General features: G+C 37.9%; 2 protein-coding genes across 5 annotated transcripts in view; one reads left to right on the top strand and one right to left on the bottom strand.

Annotated features, from left to right (window-relative positions):
• SERGEF (secretion regulating guanine nucleotide exchange factor) overlaps positions 1-7,173 on the top strand; it is a 151,007-nt gene extending 143,834 nt beyond the window's left edge. The window contains 2 exon segments of the mRNA XM_027651185.1: positions 2,822-2,965; positions 2,968-7,173. Of these exon segments, the coding sequence (XP_027506986.1) occupies positions 2,822-2,965; positions 2,968-3,005 (182 nt within the window). The 3' untranslated portion in view covers positions 3,006-7,173.
• KCNC1 (potassium voltage-gated channel subfamily C member 1) overlaps positions 1-15,757 on the bottom strand; it is a 127,679-nt gene that overhangs the window by 5,556 nt on the left and 106,366 nt on the right. For 2 of the 4 annotated variants that reach the window (XM_027651183.1, XM_027651184.1), the window contains one exon: positions 12,044-13,401. The exons of 1 other annotated variant lie outside the window; for it this stretch is intronic. In XM_027651183.1, coding sequence (XP_027506984.1) covers positions 13,337-13,401 — 65 coding nt within the window. In that variant the 3' untranslated portion in view covers positions 12,044-13,336. Of the gene's footprint in view, positions 1-12,043; positions 14,220-15,757 lie in introns of those variants that run through there. One more of the 4 variants, XM_027651182.1, reaches the window with a different exon arrangement.

Raw genomic sequence — 15,757 nt, 5'->3', positions numbered from 1 at the left:
GGCTGCTTGGTCTGTGTTGAGGTTTTTATCAGCAATAAAGTGTGAATAGAAGCAACCAAAAAGAAAACAAGCAAGAAAAAAAAAACAAACAAAAGAAAAAAAATTGACATGAAATGGTGTCCTTTTTCCAGAGGCTAACCATTAGATCTCCTTAGGGTCTTTCTTTAACTCTGCAGATATTTCTTCCATGTAATTTTTTAAATAGATGCCTCATTACCTTCGATCTTCGTTGACTTCAATTTCTGTGCCAGTGGTTCACAGAGCTGCTTGTTCCCTCCTGACCATTTTCACTGCAGTCATTTTGCCCAGCCCTCCTCCAAATTTTGTTAATATGTTGTTGCCAAAAAATGGACTTGATATGTTTCCTGAAAATTTTGTTTTCTCTCACATGAATCAAGCATCTGGCTATTTGTATTGACAAACTTTTGGCTAAACCTTCTACATGCAGATGTAGTATAGTACACCTTTTATTTTCACAGTAAAAATTTTCTGCCTTTTAACTTTTCTGATTCTGACTTGGTGGTGATGAGAAACATTTTTGTGGCCTGTCATTCCATATCTGTCAGGTGCCCTTTCATCTCTTCATATTTCTTCCTGGGTCTCCATAGATGTATGAGGCATTTTTGAATAAGACCATTCAAACATAAATTTTTCTTTTAGTTAATTTTTCTTTTGCCAGTTTTCACTCTCATTCCATTTCAGTAACCTTGGAGCTCACTGGAATCACATAGAAAAACCTATTTTGGTGGCCTATTTACCTACTTGGAGAAGTAAAGGCTGGAAAAGACTCCATGATCCTTATTTTAGGGGAGATGTTCTTGTCTGGAGGCTTCCTAGCTTGTAAATGTTTCTATGATCTTTTTTCAAAAGATGCTTCACTTGATATCTTTATCAATTTGAGAGGTTAATACTGCACTGTTTCTTTGAATATTTATTGCACCATTAATGTTTCATTGAGCAGTTTGTAATACAAAGTGATCAGAAACTTTTTGGTCTCCTCTCTCTTGTCCTGATGGGACAGGATGAAAAAAGAAATAAAAAATCCTTTAGTCAGATGTAGTGAGTCTCCATAAAAGCATATAAGTTCTTGTACTAATTGCTGGTAATCTATTAACAAAAAGTGTACCACATTCATCTTATTAATGCAAGGGCATGTTATATTCCCTTTCCATTGGAAGTTTCCCCACTCTTAAATGGACTTAGTCTGCAGGGTTCACATATTAACTGTGCAAAAAAAATTGCCTTTTCTCAAGTGCAGCTTCCTGGAATAATTGTTTTGTGATGTGTCCCTAGTATGGGTTTGGGGTGTCTTTCTCCTACTTTTTAATATTTACATAAACATTTTTACCTTGAGCCTTACAAAAAAAAATCCCATTAACTTGTAGGATGTTCTGTTGATATTTAAATGGTGTATGTTCCACATTCAGTTTCTGGTATTTTTCAGCAGCACATGTATGTGTATTTGGGATATAGGCTGGGCTGTCAGTATTGTGCATGCATAGCCATGGGAACATCTGGTGCCTTCTGAGATAGGAATAACGGAGCTGCTGTATTAGGTGAGATGTGTCTAGGCTACTGGGATGTTCTAGTGGTGTTTTGTTGTGTTCCATTGCCTTAAAGATTGTCAGGAAAATGAAATGTCATTGTTTAATTACATCAGGAAAATGAAATGTCATTGTTTAATTACATCTGACATCAGTAATGTTTACACTTAATTATAGGAGAGAAGAACTTCAATATACTAATAATGTAAAGAGAGCAGACGACAGTGAAATATTACTGAATTTGCAGGAAAGATGGTCCTTCTAGATTTGCAATAATCTGTTTCTGAATTCTGAAAAGCAAAATTATGACTGGGATTGGATTTTTGAATTTTGGCACTTTTCTTCTCGTTATTTGGAATCCAGAATGATACTTCATGCTGTTAATACCTGCTGTCTTTCAAAAATGCCAGTGGCATCAGAAAAATGATTATATGGCAGGATGGCTTTCTTTTTTATTACAAAAAGTCACAGGCACAGTCTCTGTCAGCCAAATAAAGAGTAGAAAATAGGGAAGAAATAGCTCTTGTAGTTCAGAATAAGGGGGCTTTGGTGGATTTTTTTTATTATGCCAGCCATTTATAGAACAAAATTTGCATATTTTGCTTCAAGAAAGAGTACTATGGGTAATAATAATACATGACTCGTTATTTGGGATATAAAAGAGTAGATGTTACAAAAATAAATAATAATGAATGAAAATAAGAATAATAAAAGCAGTGAAATTATGTCAAAGCAAGCATAAGAGGTAGGATGATTAAGAGTAAGGCAGGCTGTCAAAGACTTGCATTTAAAGGAAAAAGGTGACATGTGAACTTGAAACTAGGAATGAAATTTAATTTGGCTGCTCTGTGACTCTGTGTTCCCCAGCCCTACAGATCACGCTGTGAATTGTTAAAGTCACTGTGCTTGATTTATGATACTTTTGCTTACTAGAGGGAACTTGAAAGACAGGCATTTCATATAATTTCAGGAGAGGTTCTTAAAATGTGGAGAGATTTTGTAGGCTCTGCAAAAATACTGAACCATGTATTTACTAAGGGATTTTCAAATGCCTTTGTTATTTTAGTCTCTCTTGTTTTTTTAACCATATGGAACAGGATAGAGAATAATTCATTTGTGTTTATTTATATTTTCAAGAGAACCAGAACATTTTTCCCCACCTTAGCAGAATTTCTTAGAACCTAAGTAGGACAAATTGACTAATCTGCTCCTCAGAACTAACCAAAGCTGTTACATTTCTTTGGTGTTTATTCTGTATTTTCTGTCTTCTCTTTTAGGTGGCCAATGCTTCTCCTGGGGATGGAACGAACATGGGATGTGTGGTGATGGCACAGAAGCAAATATTTGTGTCCCGAAGCAAGTCAAAGCTCTCAATTATGCAAAATTAATTGGATGTGGGGCAGGACACTCCATGGCTCTTTGTCAAACTCCACATTAGACTTAGCACACCTGGAATCATAACATCATGGATGTGTGCGGACATCTTTGGGTTGCATAGCTCAGAAGAGCTACAAGAGAATTGCCCATGATTAACACAATAGTTGGAAAGTTGTTTTTTCTAAGTCTGAAAGGAACAACTATGGATAGAAAACTATAATACTTTAAAAATTGTTTCATGGGTTCTTGTCACAGGAATTGACTTTCTTACCCACAGATAGAATTACAGACATTTCGCCTCGAAGCAAAACAACTGAAGACAGATTTATTTCTTATTCTTCTGAGAAGTCTTTGGGAAAGAAACTAACTTGTTTATCACTTATCATTGGTGTATAAGTTCAGTCTGAGGAAATGGTCTGAGAAGGAGGTCTTTTGTTATTGTATCTTTACATCACTATAAGCATATGTTGCACCTGCCAACTTCTGCTGGAGTTGTGAGCTCCCAGCAGCTCAGAAAGTCGTTTGTATCACAAAGAAATACCAGTGAACATAAATAGATGCATACACACATTTTAAACAGAAGATTAGGATAAAAAAAAAGGTGATGTAATTTAGAAGGCTGGTAAAAGGGGGAAACGAGACCCTTTTGAACTAGCTTTATCTTGATTAAACTGTGAAAGGAGCAGTATTTCTGATGTTCTGTGCCAGGCATCAGTTTATTATAGATTTACAGGGATGCAAATCTGTGTGAATTATCATTAACTTGCAAAGCAAACCTGAAGTTTCTGAAGCTACTGCTTAGGGAAGAAAAAATTTTAAGAGCTCTTGGAAACAATCTAAAAATTCTTATCAAAGGGCATAAGTCAGTTGTAGCTGTCGACAACGGTTTGATCAAACATAACTCCTGTATTTCCAGCTGCCTTTCAGTAGGAAGACATCAAAATCTAACCAGAAAGATTTTACAAGTTCTGCAGCCTAAAAGGCACACCAAAATAATCCTGATGGTTTCAGGTTAGTTCTCACTTCCGTTTCACAGCCCAGCTGAGTTACTGTTCATGGCATGCCCACAGTACTTGTTTCAGGTGAGAGCTTGACAGAGAATGTAGGCCTACCACTTGTTTTGGTAGGAGAAATAAAAAAGTATAAAATAAAATATCTTCAGATATTATTAGCTGCCTATGCTGAGCAAAATTTTGGAAGCTATTTATAAAACTGTTTTTTTCACTCAGATACATTGGATGCTATTAAACTGGGTGTTTACCACCCACAATACTTACATTTGCTGTGGTACTCAATGTATTTCAAGTTCTAAATATAGAGAGTTCTACTGTGTGGTAAATGCACCTTTTAATGAGACCTACTGTTGCTAAACAGTGGTTTACTTTTTAAAGCAGGCTTGCCAGGGAGGAAGCCTTTCAGAATTAAAAAATACTCAGAGAAAGGCTCTTGGGAAATAGGACAGGAAGACTTTCTAATGATGTCTCAGCTTACACATGAAGGGGAAGGAATTAAGGTGATAATATGGGCTGCAAGGATTTTTTCACCCTTGGTTTTACAGCAATTAGAGTTCATGGCCTCATTTTCAAAGGTATTTTATTTTTCCATTTGATGGATGAGAAACTTGAACAGACTATGAAGTGGATTTTAGCTATTATAGATACCAAAAGAATTGGTAAGAATAACCAAATGGATCCTCTGCAAAAAGTGTAAAATCGAGACTTCTGTTGTAAGGTGGGTTTTTTAACCCATGTATTGGTTGTGGTTCTTCATGGCAATATATTGTTTGAGGCTGTGACTTCTTGTACTTTTAATTATCTAAGCTGGTATTTATTGATTGTCCACAATGCCATTTTCAGAATACCAGAGTGTCTCTACTATATGCACTGAACAGTTTCTCATGCTTTTTTCGGCAGTCCTGTCTGAGGTTTCTACTTCTGTTTTTCTCCAAAACCTGTGTACCAAATAAACATGTTCCCTCTAAATCATGTCCTCTAAACAGTGCTGTTCCTTCATTAATCACAGCTAGTATGTGTGCGCTACATTGGGGTTACTGGACTGGATGTGTTTCGACTGGGTGTGCTGTTGCTGCAGTTCATTTCAGAGGAGTCCAACAGATTATGTAACAAATAAGTGTGAGTTGGTTATTTGAAATGTTTTTCAATTTTTCACACCTGTAACACGAACTCACTTTTGGAACACAATGAATGATTTGGGGTGATAAGGTGAGGAAAGAAAGAAGTACTTCGGTTTGTTCCTTGTGCTGACCCGCATCTGATCTTCGTCTTTGAAAGGCAAGAACTTCATTTTCTCTCCTTTGTTGTGCCTATGTAGATGGAAAATTTTGGGAAATACTGAATGCTCTGTTGGTCAGGACTTCTAGATGATGCTGTAGTATGAAGAGTGAATAGAATTCTTTATAGAAGGGACATGGTTAAATGTCAAAACCATGTTGTTGCTCATTCTTTCAGAAATTACTGCCCTGTTTAGTATATCAGTAGCTTTGTTTGCAGAATAAAGCATTGTACAAAATCAGTTAAGGCCTTCTCTGTAAGGAAGGGAGCACACAGTGAAAAGCTCCTGATCAAGTGGGAAAAAAAACTTTCTTTGCTGGTGTCCAGGGCTTATGACTGCTACCTGTTGATGTCCTGATGGAGAAGGTCAGTCTCTGCAAGGCAAAATGCAGAGCCAGTGTGCTATACCTGTGCTTCTGCGGTTCATACAAAGTTCTTTGAGCAGCTCTTTTGTGATAAACAAAGCAAACCTTTTGTATAAACATTCTGTGCTCAGGTTCAGATGCAAATGAACTGACAAGGTTTGTAACATATGTATTTATAAAAAGACACTGGAACAAGGTAAGCAAGTGTCTGTGCAGTTACTCTCCCCTCACTTTTTCGAAGATGAGCAAACCCCCCAGTGAGCTGACATTCTTGACAGAGAACAAGTTGTGAGCTTTTGACCTTCAGTCCAGAGAACTTTCAGGCTCTTGGGCTGGAGGGGGGAGAAGGAAGCTGTTGTGAGCCCTTCTGTTGTTTGAAATCCTGGGAGTTCTGTGGCTGTTACTCATGCAGCCTCCATGTGCACCTGCACAAGACCCTCCTGTTCCATTTTAAGGAATGTCAGTAGGATTATGTGTCTTGTGAAACTTGGACAGAAGTTTCTGTATCTTGGAGGATTTTTTGGCCTACCTGATGATCACTGATGTTATTTGACTTTATGTAGAATGCCTGAGTGACTTGATGCTTTTGTGCTTAGAAACCCTGTATTTGAACTGTGTTCATTTAAAAGAAGAATTGAATCCTGCTTTTCTTCTAGTTTGCCCAGTCACCACTTCTTATATGACACTGACTTCCCTCTTCTCTTTACATATTGTCAGTCCTATTGGTGTGTAAGTAGTTCTTGCCATCTGCAACCATCATAAAGGTCACTTCTGCATGAGTGACAGGAGATTTTGTTCGGCTACATGTTTTGAGCACAGAGAAATTGGGGGGGATGGGAAGATTTCATTGTGCTTTATGACATGTTTTGAGTTATAAGACTTAGAGATGAAGATGGAAAACAGATGAAGGAGATCAGTTTGAATGTATAGGAGAAAGGTGACCTGGAAAAATATTTAAATAAATGTCAATAGAGAGCCTGACATAGTCAGCTAAAACATAGGGAAAAGGAGGGGGAAGACAGAGTCAAGATACGGGTCCTGAAGACTGAGTAATCTCACAGGTGTAGCAGCATTCCAGCCTATCAGTGTGGTGGGAGTGAGATGAGAGACAAGCTATTCTGTTTCTTGGATGTTATTGTTCCCCCTCTTCCACTGTTTATTAATAATAATGTGAATTATTGCCGTGCAGTTTTGGTGGGTTTTTTTCCTCTTTCATAGCACATCTTGAAATTTCCAGTTCTCCTCAGGTGAAACAGGAACATCTGTCCTCACCTTCCAGTCTCAGAAATTTTTTGATCAGGCCTGTGATCTAGTCCAGCATTTAATCAAATACTTACTATTTTTTCTATTCAATTTCATGAACTCTGGATCTGATTTAAACAAGACTTAAGTAATTTTGGGACTTCCAGTTCCTTTTCTTCTGTATTAAAAATCAAGATGATGACAGATCTTTGTCACTGAAATTGCAATGTCATGTTTTCACCAAAAAGTCCCATGTTCTCTTATCAAATCTTGTGCTTTTTCTTTTAGCTAGATATTTTCTTGAAAAGTACTCCAGAATTTTTCATCAGTAGTTGAGTCATGCTTCTGCTATTTACTGCCAGCTTATAGTTCAGAGCAGGTGAAAATCCTGTAAAGGTAAAAAGAAAACACTGAAGCAGAAGGTGAAAGTCTTGCTTCCCAAAGGCTTGGAATGGATGGAGTCTGGGGCAGAGAATCACCTTGTGTGGTTTTGATTGCACTTCAAAATGCACACAGTGGAAAAGTGGTATTTACAACAAATTTGCTGAAAAGTCCAGCTAACACAAAAATAATTGTACATTTTAACTTTTCACATATTTATATCTTGGTACATATGCAAAAAAGTGGTAGTACATGCTTTGTTCTTTTCTTTTAGCTTTTGTTCTATTCTTATTTCCTCATAAGTGCTGATCTTACTTGGTTTCCTTCATGTTAGAAAGAATTATTTAATAGCCTTGAATTAAAATGTTTTGGTTTTACAGAAAATGGCCTTCTGTTGGATGAATATAACTGTGGAGGTCTTTATCATATGTGCCTTTGAAGTTAATTTGAAGAAACTGCATGTGTAAAGCCATTGTTACTTTGTAACCCGTTTAGATGTTGAAGGACTGAAGTCAGGCACATTCTTGAGCTATTTGTGCATTTCATTCAGGTTCATCTGTCAGTTGTCTCAGCATTCACCTGTTTTTAATGCAGAGACAGTTTTTACTCATCAGTGCCTCTGTAGAACATCAAAATAGAGTATGTGACTGAAAATATGCAACAGTGAAAACAGTCTATGTGTTTGAATCATGGCCTGGATGAACCACGTTTCCTTGTGGGAGACTGAGGAAGCATAAATTTAGAGTATTGGGAAAACATATTTTTCAGCTTGGTTGGAAACAAGAACAACAAAGTAATTATTCCTGAATAAAAGCTGGCTGGGGGATGAGAAAATGCAGGGGTGACATTTGTTTTGCAAAATTTCCTCAGACTTTTTTGTGACATGTCGGATTTCATCTCATTTTCAGATGAGCCTTTGCAGGTTGGGAGGGGGTCATGTCTAAGTCCAGTTCCCATGTTGGCCAGCCTCTCACTCAATTCATTTCCTTCGTTGTAATCTGTTTCCAGTTTGCTTTGCCTGTGGGCCACCTTGTTATTCAGATGCTATGCAGCCCTTGGGGGAGTTCTGTCTGCGGGTTTTCGGATCAAGATTTGAAACTGCAGAATTTCAATTCAGTATTATTCAGCTACTCCCTGGTCATCATAATCTTTTAAGTGTATGTGAACATTTTACTATAAGACTGTGGGTTTACCTTTTTTTTTTTTTTATATTTAGAAGAGAGGCCAAGAATTGGGAGATTTTTAATGTTCTGACATGCCTTTAGTTTTTGGCTGCAAATGTCAAGTGAGTTTAGCTTTTGTTTTGTTTTTTTTTTACTGATTTGAATGCATAAAGACATGTGGTACCTAAATTAGGGGAGCAGAGGAGTTGCCAATCAGTAATGAAAATACTCTGTCATTTTAACTGTGTGGGTGCTTAATAATTTTCCATAATAATCCTCTGCTTTAAAGCACAGAAGAAAAGGGATTACTATAGGAGTATTGTGCTCTTCTGCAGACAAGGAAACATGGCATCTTTCAAATAATGGAGAGACACTTCTCTCCTCTGGTGCCTTAATTCTGAGTAGATGGATTATAATAACTATTCCTTTTTAAATACTGCCTTTCCTCTTTTGACATCAGAACACTTTAAAAAAAGGATAATGTCATAGAAACAGAAGCTGAGGCACAAAAGATTGAATATCCCCAACCAAGGTAATCCAGCATGTCCCCAATGGAGTCAAGAATGAAATTCCCATTTCCTGAGTCCCAGCCCAAAGTTTTACCTTCTAGGCCAGTGCTTTTCGATTATTTTTTTGCCACTCTTTCTTTCTCTCCTTGCTCTTCTTTCCCCCTCACTACTGATTGCTGTTTCCAGCACTCCTACTTGCATAACCCATTTTCCAAACCCATCCTGTGTCCTCCTCATTTCCTGCTTCTGCTACTGCCACCTCTTCTCCAGCCACCCACTTGAACTGACACCACCGTGGCAAAGCGTGGCTCCAGCGGAGCTGCTTTGCTTGGGCTTAAGCCATGTCTCCTGTTGTGCTGCTGTGACTCACAGTCAGCAGCCTCTGCGCAGACTGTGTTGTCCCTGCTAAGCCCTTTGGGATCTAGAAGCTGTGCAGGTACCTTAGAGTGACAGCTGAGCTAATACAACTGCAAGACTTTGCCTTTTGCTGCCTAACGAATCTCTAACCTGTGCTTCATGGGGTGCAGAAAAAACAGTGGAAGCCTTGGAGCACATGCTCTTAATATTTGGTACCTGGAGATGTTTAGACCTCTATACTTTTGCATAAAGTTTTTTCAATGTTCAAGTGAATGCTGAGGGTTGAAAACCTGAGTTTGCCACCTTGAGCCAGGGAATATGTCTTTCCATGGGGGCATGTGAATCTGCTTAGTTTTAAAGCATTTGCTTTGTCAGATAAAGAAAGTCAAGAGATTCAGTTCTGGATCTCTTTTCTAACTTGAAGTTCAATTTGAATTCAAATATTGTTCTTGATTGCAAATAAACATTTGTATTTCCCTAGGAGAAAAATGGAGCACCCTGCAGTCCTAGATGAATGCAGAGGCTTTGGGACTTCTGAACAGATAGATATTTTATGCCCAAACTCTAAGGGAGTGACCCAAAAATAGCCTGCATAATTTAAGCATGTTTTCATGAAGAAAAGGTAGTTTGTGTGTGAGCTCAGAGACAAAGTTCCTTCCAGGATATATATGGAAAGCAGAGAGGTAGGCTGCCTTGTTTTGAAACTAGGAAAGGGATATGCAAACTGGCAGGGTAATAACTGCACTTGTCTTTTTCTTCAGGACATCTTTTTTTGTAAGCAGCTCTGTGCTCATTTCCTTTCTGAATGCCCTTGCCTTAGCCCTGCTTGCTCTCTTCTGTATTTTAGTCTGCTCATTTGTCCTAGCAGCCATTTGTTTCAGTGAAGTATTTTCTTTTTGGCACTGAAACTTTAAGAAGAGAGAAGGCAATTTAGGTGAAAAATCACTTTATCCAGATTAATGACTGCTGCGCTGACTGTTATCACAGCGGTATTAGCTAGATTTTTTTTTTCTTTTCTTTTTTTTTTTTTTTGAGAGAACAGAACCCTCAGAAATTTATTCTATCTGAAATTGTAATTGTGGAGACACACCAGGTTAGTCCAGAAAAAGCGAGTCCTCATGTACTCAGAGGAAAAGCTGTATTTATAGAAGGTGTGGTTGAGCCATGCTTTCAATGTTAGCAAGTGATAAGCCACTAATTGCCAGTTGGTTCAGGTGAGGGACCAGCATTGGGTCTTATAGCTGGGAGTTCATTGCCGAAAGCTGAGTTTACAGAGAAGGAAACACAGATTTCATTTCCAGCAGGAAACAGAGTGTAACTGAACTGCAGAACATACTTCTGTTCTTACTTAACAGTGGTGTGAAGTCAGAAGTAGTTGATGGCATTATTGAAAGCCTGTAGTCAGAATCTACCCACATGTATAGTTTTAATGCTTTAATAAAGATATGTACATCCTGTTGGGGAAGGAAACAGGCTTGAAGGAATTAATGTTTTAATGATACCCCAGCAAAAGCTCCTTAACTGTGAAGCAGCTGGGATGATGTGGTAAATTTCTCTTAGGATTCAATGCAATAGCTTCTGATATTTTCCAGTTTTCTTGTCTCCCTCTTTCCCTGTGTTGTCAGAGCTGCCACTGTTGTGCAAGGGGAACTCTGGGGTTAGACAGACTTTAAGCTTTAGGGTGTCTCCTGAAGGACAGCGGATGGTAAGTGCTGTTCTGTTTGTGAGTGGTTTATAAAAGTCCTCCAAAAGACATGGTTACCTCAAATCAGAATGAGCAGATAGGACCTAAAGGTACCTAAATGAAAACAGGACTGGTAGATGTAAAAAGCAGCACAGAATGACAGTTGTACCCAACCTGTTAGCTAAGGCTCAGGTATATGCAAAGTGCAGTGGAAGGGGAAGACCTACATGGGATTTTCAGGTCTGAATTGTTAGTATTCCTTATAGTAATGGAGAATTGAGCTACCTTCACACTGGGCCCTTGAGCTAGTGTTAAATAAAAAAATGGGGCAGATAAATCTATATCTGGATTCTTAATACATTATAAGAGGAAAAGATGTTCATTAGGCAAATCCTGGATGAACCTGGATCTACCTCTGGAGGTAAGAAATTTATCTTCTGAGAATGACAGCATAGTAACAGTGTGAAAAAAGTAGTTCTAGGGAGAAACTGAAGTAGAAATCAAGTACATAATGCTTTATCAAGGACTACAAAGGACTGTTCTAATTATGCACAAATTCAGATTAAGCCTTTCTTCTATTCCTAAAATACAACTTGAGGTCTTGCTTGTTTTTTCTTTTGGAGTAGAATTTTGTGAAGACAAGATCCAGCTGCAGTTGGTTTTGTTGTTTATAATTTAGCACTTACCAGAGCCATGAGTGTTTCTTCTGGGTTTTTGTGCATTTAATCTCTACTTCCTCCAGACCATAGGAATACTATTCCTTTACGTTCCCATTCTCATCAGCAGTTGCAGATGCTGTGGCTTGCCTAGAAGGTTGTCAGCTCTTCTGAAGTTCCTCACATGAGGATAAAGGTGTGTATCCTTCCTTCACAGAAGTACTTTACCGAAAATGCTCAACCAACTAGAACACTGCTGATACATAGTCCATAGTTGTCATTTGTAGCATCTAAAATGAAATTTAATCCCATTGTGTTTCTCAGTTCTTACTGGTGCATGTTTTGTGTGGCAAATCAAGTGCAACTCAGACACCTGGATTTCTTTCAGTTTCGTGTCAGGTGGACTGTTGTGGCTCAGTGAAGAACAAGTGAAGGACGGGGCCCAAAGAAGTAAGAAAAACTGAATTCATTTAATCAGCTAAAAAGACAAACATTTATTATTGTTGGGGAGGGAAAAGGAAGATACCTAGATAATTATAGGGTTTTTTAATCTTCCCTTGTAAAATTACTAATGGTGCGAATTCTTTAGACATCGGTTGTATCAAGTGTTTGCAGGCTTCATTTATTATCTACTAATCAAAATTAGCATTGTAGAACCAAAGCAATACCAAGCTTTTCTCCTACATTTCTGTTGAGAACACTGTATTTATTCAAGATTTTAGAAGCAAGTCTCTGGAAACCCCTGATTGCTTCAGAAAAGGATTCCCCTTTACACTATACAGCAGGCACTGAAACCATGATACAAAATTTATTTTCATGCTAGAATTGTTTTGCATAACATTGTGCATGCATTTTACTCAGTACTAAATTGCATACAATGCTGTTGTCTTGTTTCTTAAACTTTGAGACCATTTATACTTGAGTATTTTCCTGATTTTGTACTATAAGTCCCAGTTTTAAAATAACACCTCTTTTGTTTAAAATTCATACTGGTTACTTAATATGAACAATTTATGAAGGGTCTTTACGGATCTATACATCAATAAAATACAACATAACCAGAGCTGGAAAATTACCCAGCTGTTACTGTCAGGTCCGAAGGAAGGTCCCATGTGTCACAAGCATGCCAACAAAAACAGACAGGAAAAAGTTTTTCTTATTTTTATACACTTCTAGTTGGATTAAAAGTTCTTGATTTCCATGTCGGTGTGATGAACTGTGAAGGCGTGGTCAATATGACCGATGACTGCCTGATTGCACTTTTTAAAACCATTACTCTGTATCTTGTATACAAAAAGAAGCGATCCATAGCAAAGAAATGTACAGTTTTATAATGTTTTACATTTTGGCTACAACAATGTATGTAAAAGTAAAGAGCTTTCAAAGAAAATATATAACTTTGCTTTTTTTTTATCTTCTTAATCATACATTTGCAGTGTTTCTTGTGTGTGTGTTGTTTTGGGGTTTTTTGTTTGTTTTGGTTTTTTGTTGTTTTTTTTTTTTTTTCATTTTCATTTTTGTCTTCATGCAATTCATGCTATGGAACAAAAAAATAGATTAAAAAAAAAAAAAAGATCTTCTACAGTTTTGTTACATTTTGGCCGTAGAAAAAGCCTGCATCTCTAGTACAACTCCAGAACCATGAAGAATCATCCATAAAACCTGCATGGAGCGAGTTAACTTTGTCCAAATGAGAAGGTCTTCTATGCCTGCACAGTTCCACACAGATGTTTATTAGCCATCAATGTTCATCTCCATCTTGCCTTGTCAGGTCACTCTGACTGCCTCTGTTGGCATATATTTAGCAATGACTGGACTTTCTTTGCAAAGATCTGCATGTAAAGAATACAATCAGTACTTGAGCTTCTTCCCTGTGCTTTTCACATCAAGCTCGGCATCTTAGTTTTAAAGGAAGGAGGAAAAGGTGAGATAGCTACATGCAGAGGCAGCCATATTCTTCTTCAACAGGATTTTTTTTTCCATGCAGTCAGCCAGACTGAGACCTCTCTACAGTGTGTCTGAGTATTGCTTTCAGCTTAAAATAGGTGCCCATGCAAAGTTTCATCCTACTGTGCTTGTTTGCTCAAACTCCTGCAGGGTTCCTATGGCTCAAAAATATCCTGAGAAAAGCAAAATCTTCCATCGTTGGCATGTTTCAGCATCGACTAAATGCCTAACCCATTCCATACAGAGCCAGTAGATCCACCATTAGCCAAAATAAGCACATACTAGCAGGATGCACCAGGAAGGAAACTATCTGGTGCATCTACCCTTCATCCTATGTACTGATACCATGCAGCGCGTATGGCCCACCAGTACTACGCCAATGCCTGCCTATGTCATCTGAGTGCTATTTAGGAGTGTTGTCACCTAGCATCAGTAGTAACACCGTTTCCGGCAGGTGCTACTGTGAGACATTGCATCTTCAGACTTAGTCACCTGGACTATATGCAACATGGCATAGGCTAATTGAAAATAAAGCTTTTTAGACCATTCTCTGCTACTGATCCATGCTACAAAATAGATGGGATGGGAGACCAAGAACGTCTCACTGGACTAGGAGAGCTGTAGGGCGCAGACACTGAGGATAATCCTATCGCTTTTCCACTTATGCCAGCTATGCTGTTAAGGCTCCGTGACATTTCGTAACCTTCATTTAAAAGAAAAATGCAAAGTACAGCATTGGATCAATGACAGAATGGACTAAGAATGAGGTCAACATTGTAGCCGGTTCAATAGCATCTGCATGCACAGACATGCCGAGAGTAGTATCGCTTGCAACGTGACTCAGAAGGCCGTTGAAATACGGAACAAGTTTAAAATATATATATTTAAAAAAAAATCATCATTTCTCAAGGGTGGTCAGGCTATGTAATTGATCCTATAGGCAGCAACATGGTTGTACCCTAAGAAAACAGAAGAGTCAGTGGGAGGGATTTTCTATGTCTCCATCATACACTCACACATACTTCTCCCTTCCACTTCATGCATTTTTACTTCAGGCAAAATTAAGGTTTCTGGCATTTTTGGGGGCAGGAGGGGGAAAAGGCAGCATAGAATTAATTTTGTTGCTATAGAGATACTACTCCTTTGTTCTCAGCATTAAAAAAAAAAGAAAAAGAAATCAAAAATTGCATGCATTGTTTCCCTCCCTCCCTCCCTTCACCCCCCCCCTGCTTCTTTTTCAGACGTGCACGTAAACAGCTCAGCAAGTGTACAGAGAGTTGCACAAACTATGGATGAAATTCTGTTGGAACAACAATTAAGATGCTCTCAACGTGTTTCAAACAGGCCAACAATATGCTGACGTATATTACTCTTTAGCCAACCAGCCTCTGTTTCATTCAGTAACGAGAGGCGGTTGCAGTGCATCGTGAAAACCATACATTCCCCATCCCAAAGGATGTGCCATTTGGAGTGTTCCCCTGATCCACTGGAACCACCTGAACTCGCCCAGGCTGAATGAACACGGCCAATGCTTATCCAATACAGAATCAAGTAAAATGCTTTGCTACAAAGGTAAATTTTAGAGGATATACTTTCATATGAAAGTCTTGTGGTCCTACTGTATCTGTTGATGATGAGCTTTAAACTTATAAATATATACACTATCTATAACTGGCATTTACTATAACTATTGCCCATCATAAAATGGCACATGGGAATTCTATACTCCATACTCAGTGTATGGTTACATCATACAATCTTTGCAGTTTTAAAATATTGACTGTATTGTATACTATATACAGTACACCAGTGGTAAACACTGATTTGAAGAGAGAAATTTCTTTTCCAAATTTCCTATTCCTTATCAACTTTGATGCATATAGATGTAACTCTAATTTTGGTTTGTATGGTCTCCTCACATTACATTATTTAAACACAACAGCCTATTTTAAGAAGGGAAGGGTTTTTTCTTATGATTTGACTTCTGTTGCTAAATAGATTATTCTGACCATTAGCAAACTAAAATCAAGTTACTTCTGAGATTTTTGTAGCTGTCGGAAGTCTGAGAAACTAACTAATAATGATTTATTTATGAAAGGATTTTAGATGGATTATTTTTCAATTGTAAGACACCTGTGCCAACAGATGTTCATGCTTTCCTCTCTCTGTTGAACTAAGCAGTTATGAATACCCAAATATTTTGTTTTAGTGTTCTGCTAAGGTAGCCGAATAATCATTTCA

The sequence above is a fragment of the Corapipo altera genome, unplaced genomic scaffold, assembly GCF_003945725.1.
Source record: "Corapipo altera isolate COAL_440 unplaced genomic scaffold, ASM394572v1 78, whole genome shotgun sequence".
Taxonomy (NCBI): Eukaryota; Metazoa; Chordata; class Aves; order Passeriformes; family Pipridae; genus Corapipo; species Corapipo altera.
Note: the sequence above shows the minus strand (reverse complement) of the source record. Positions and strands in the feature narration are given on the sequence as shown.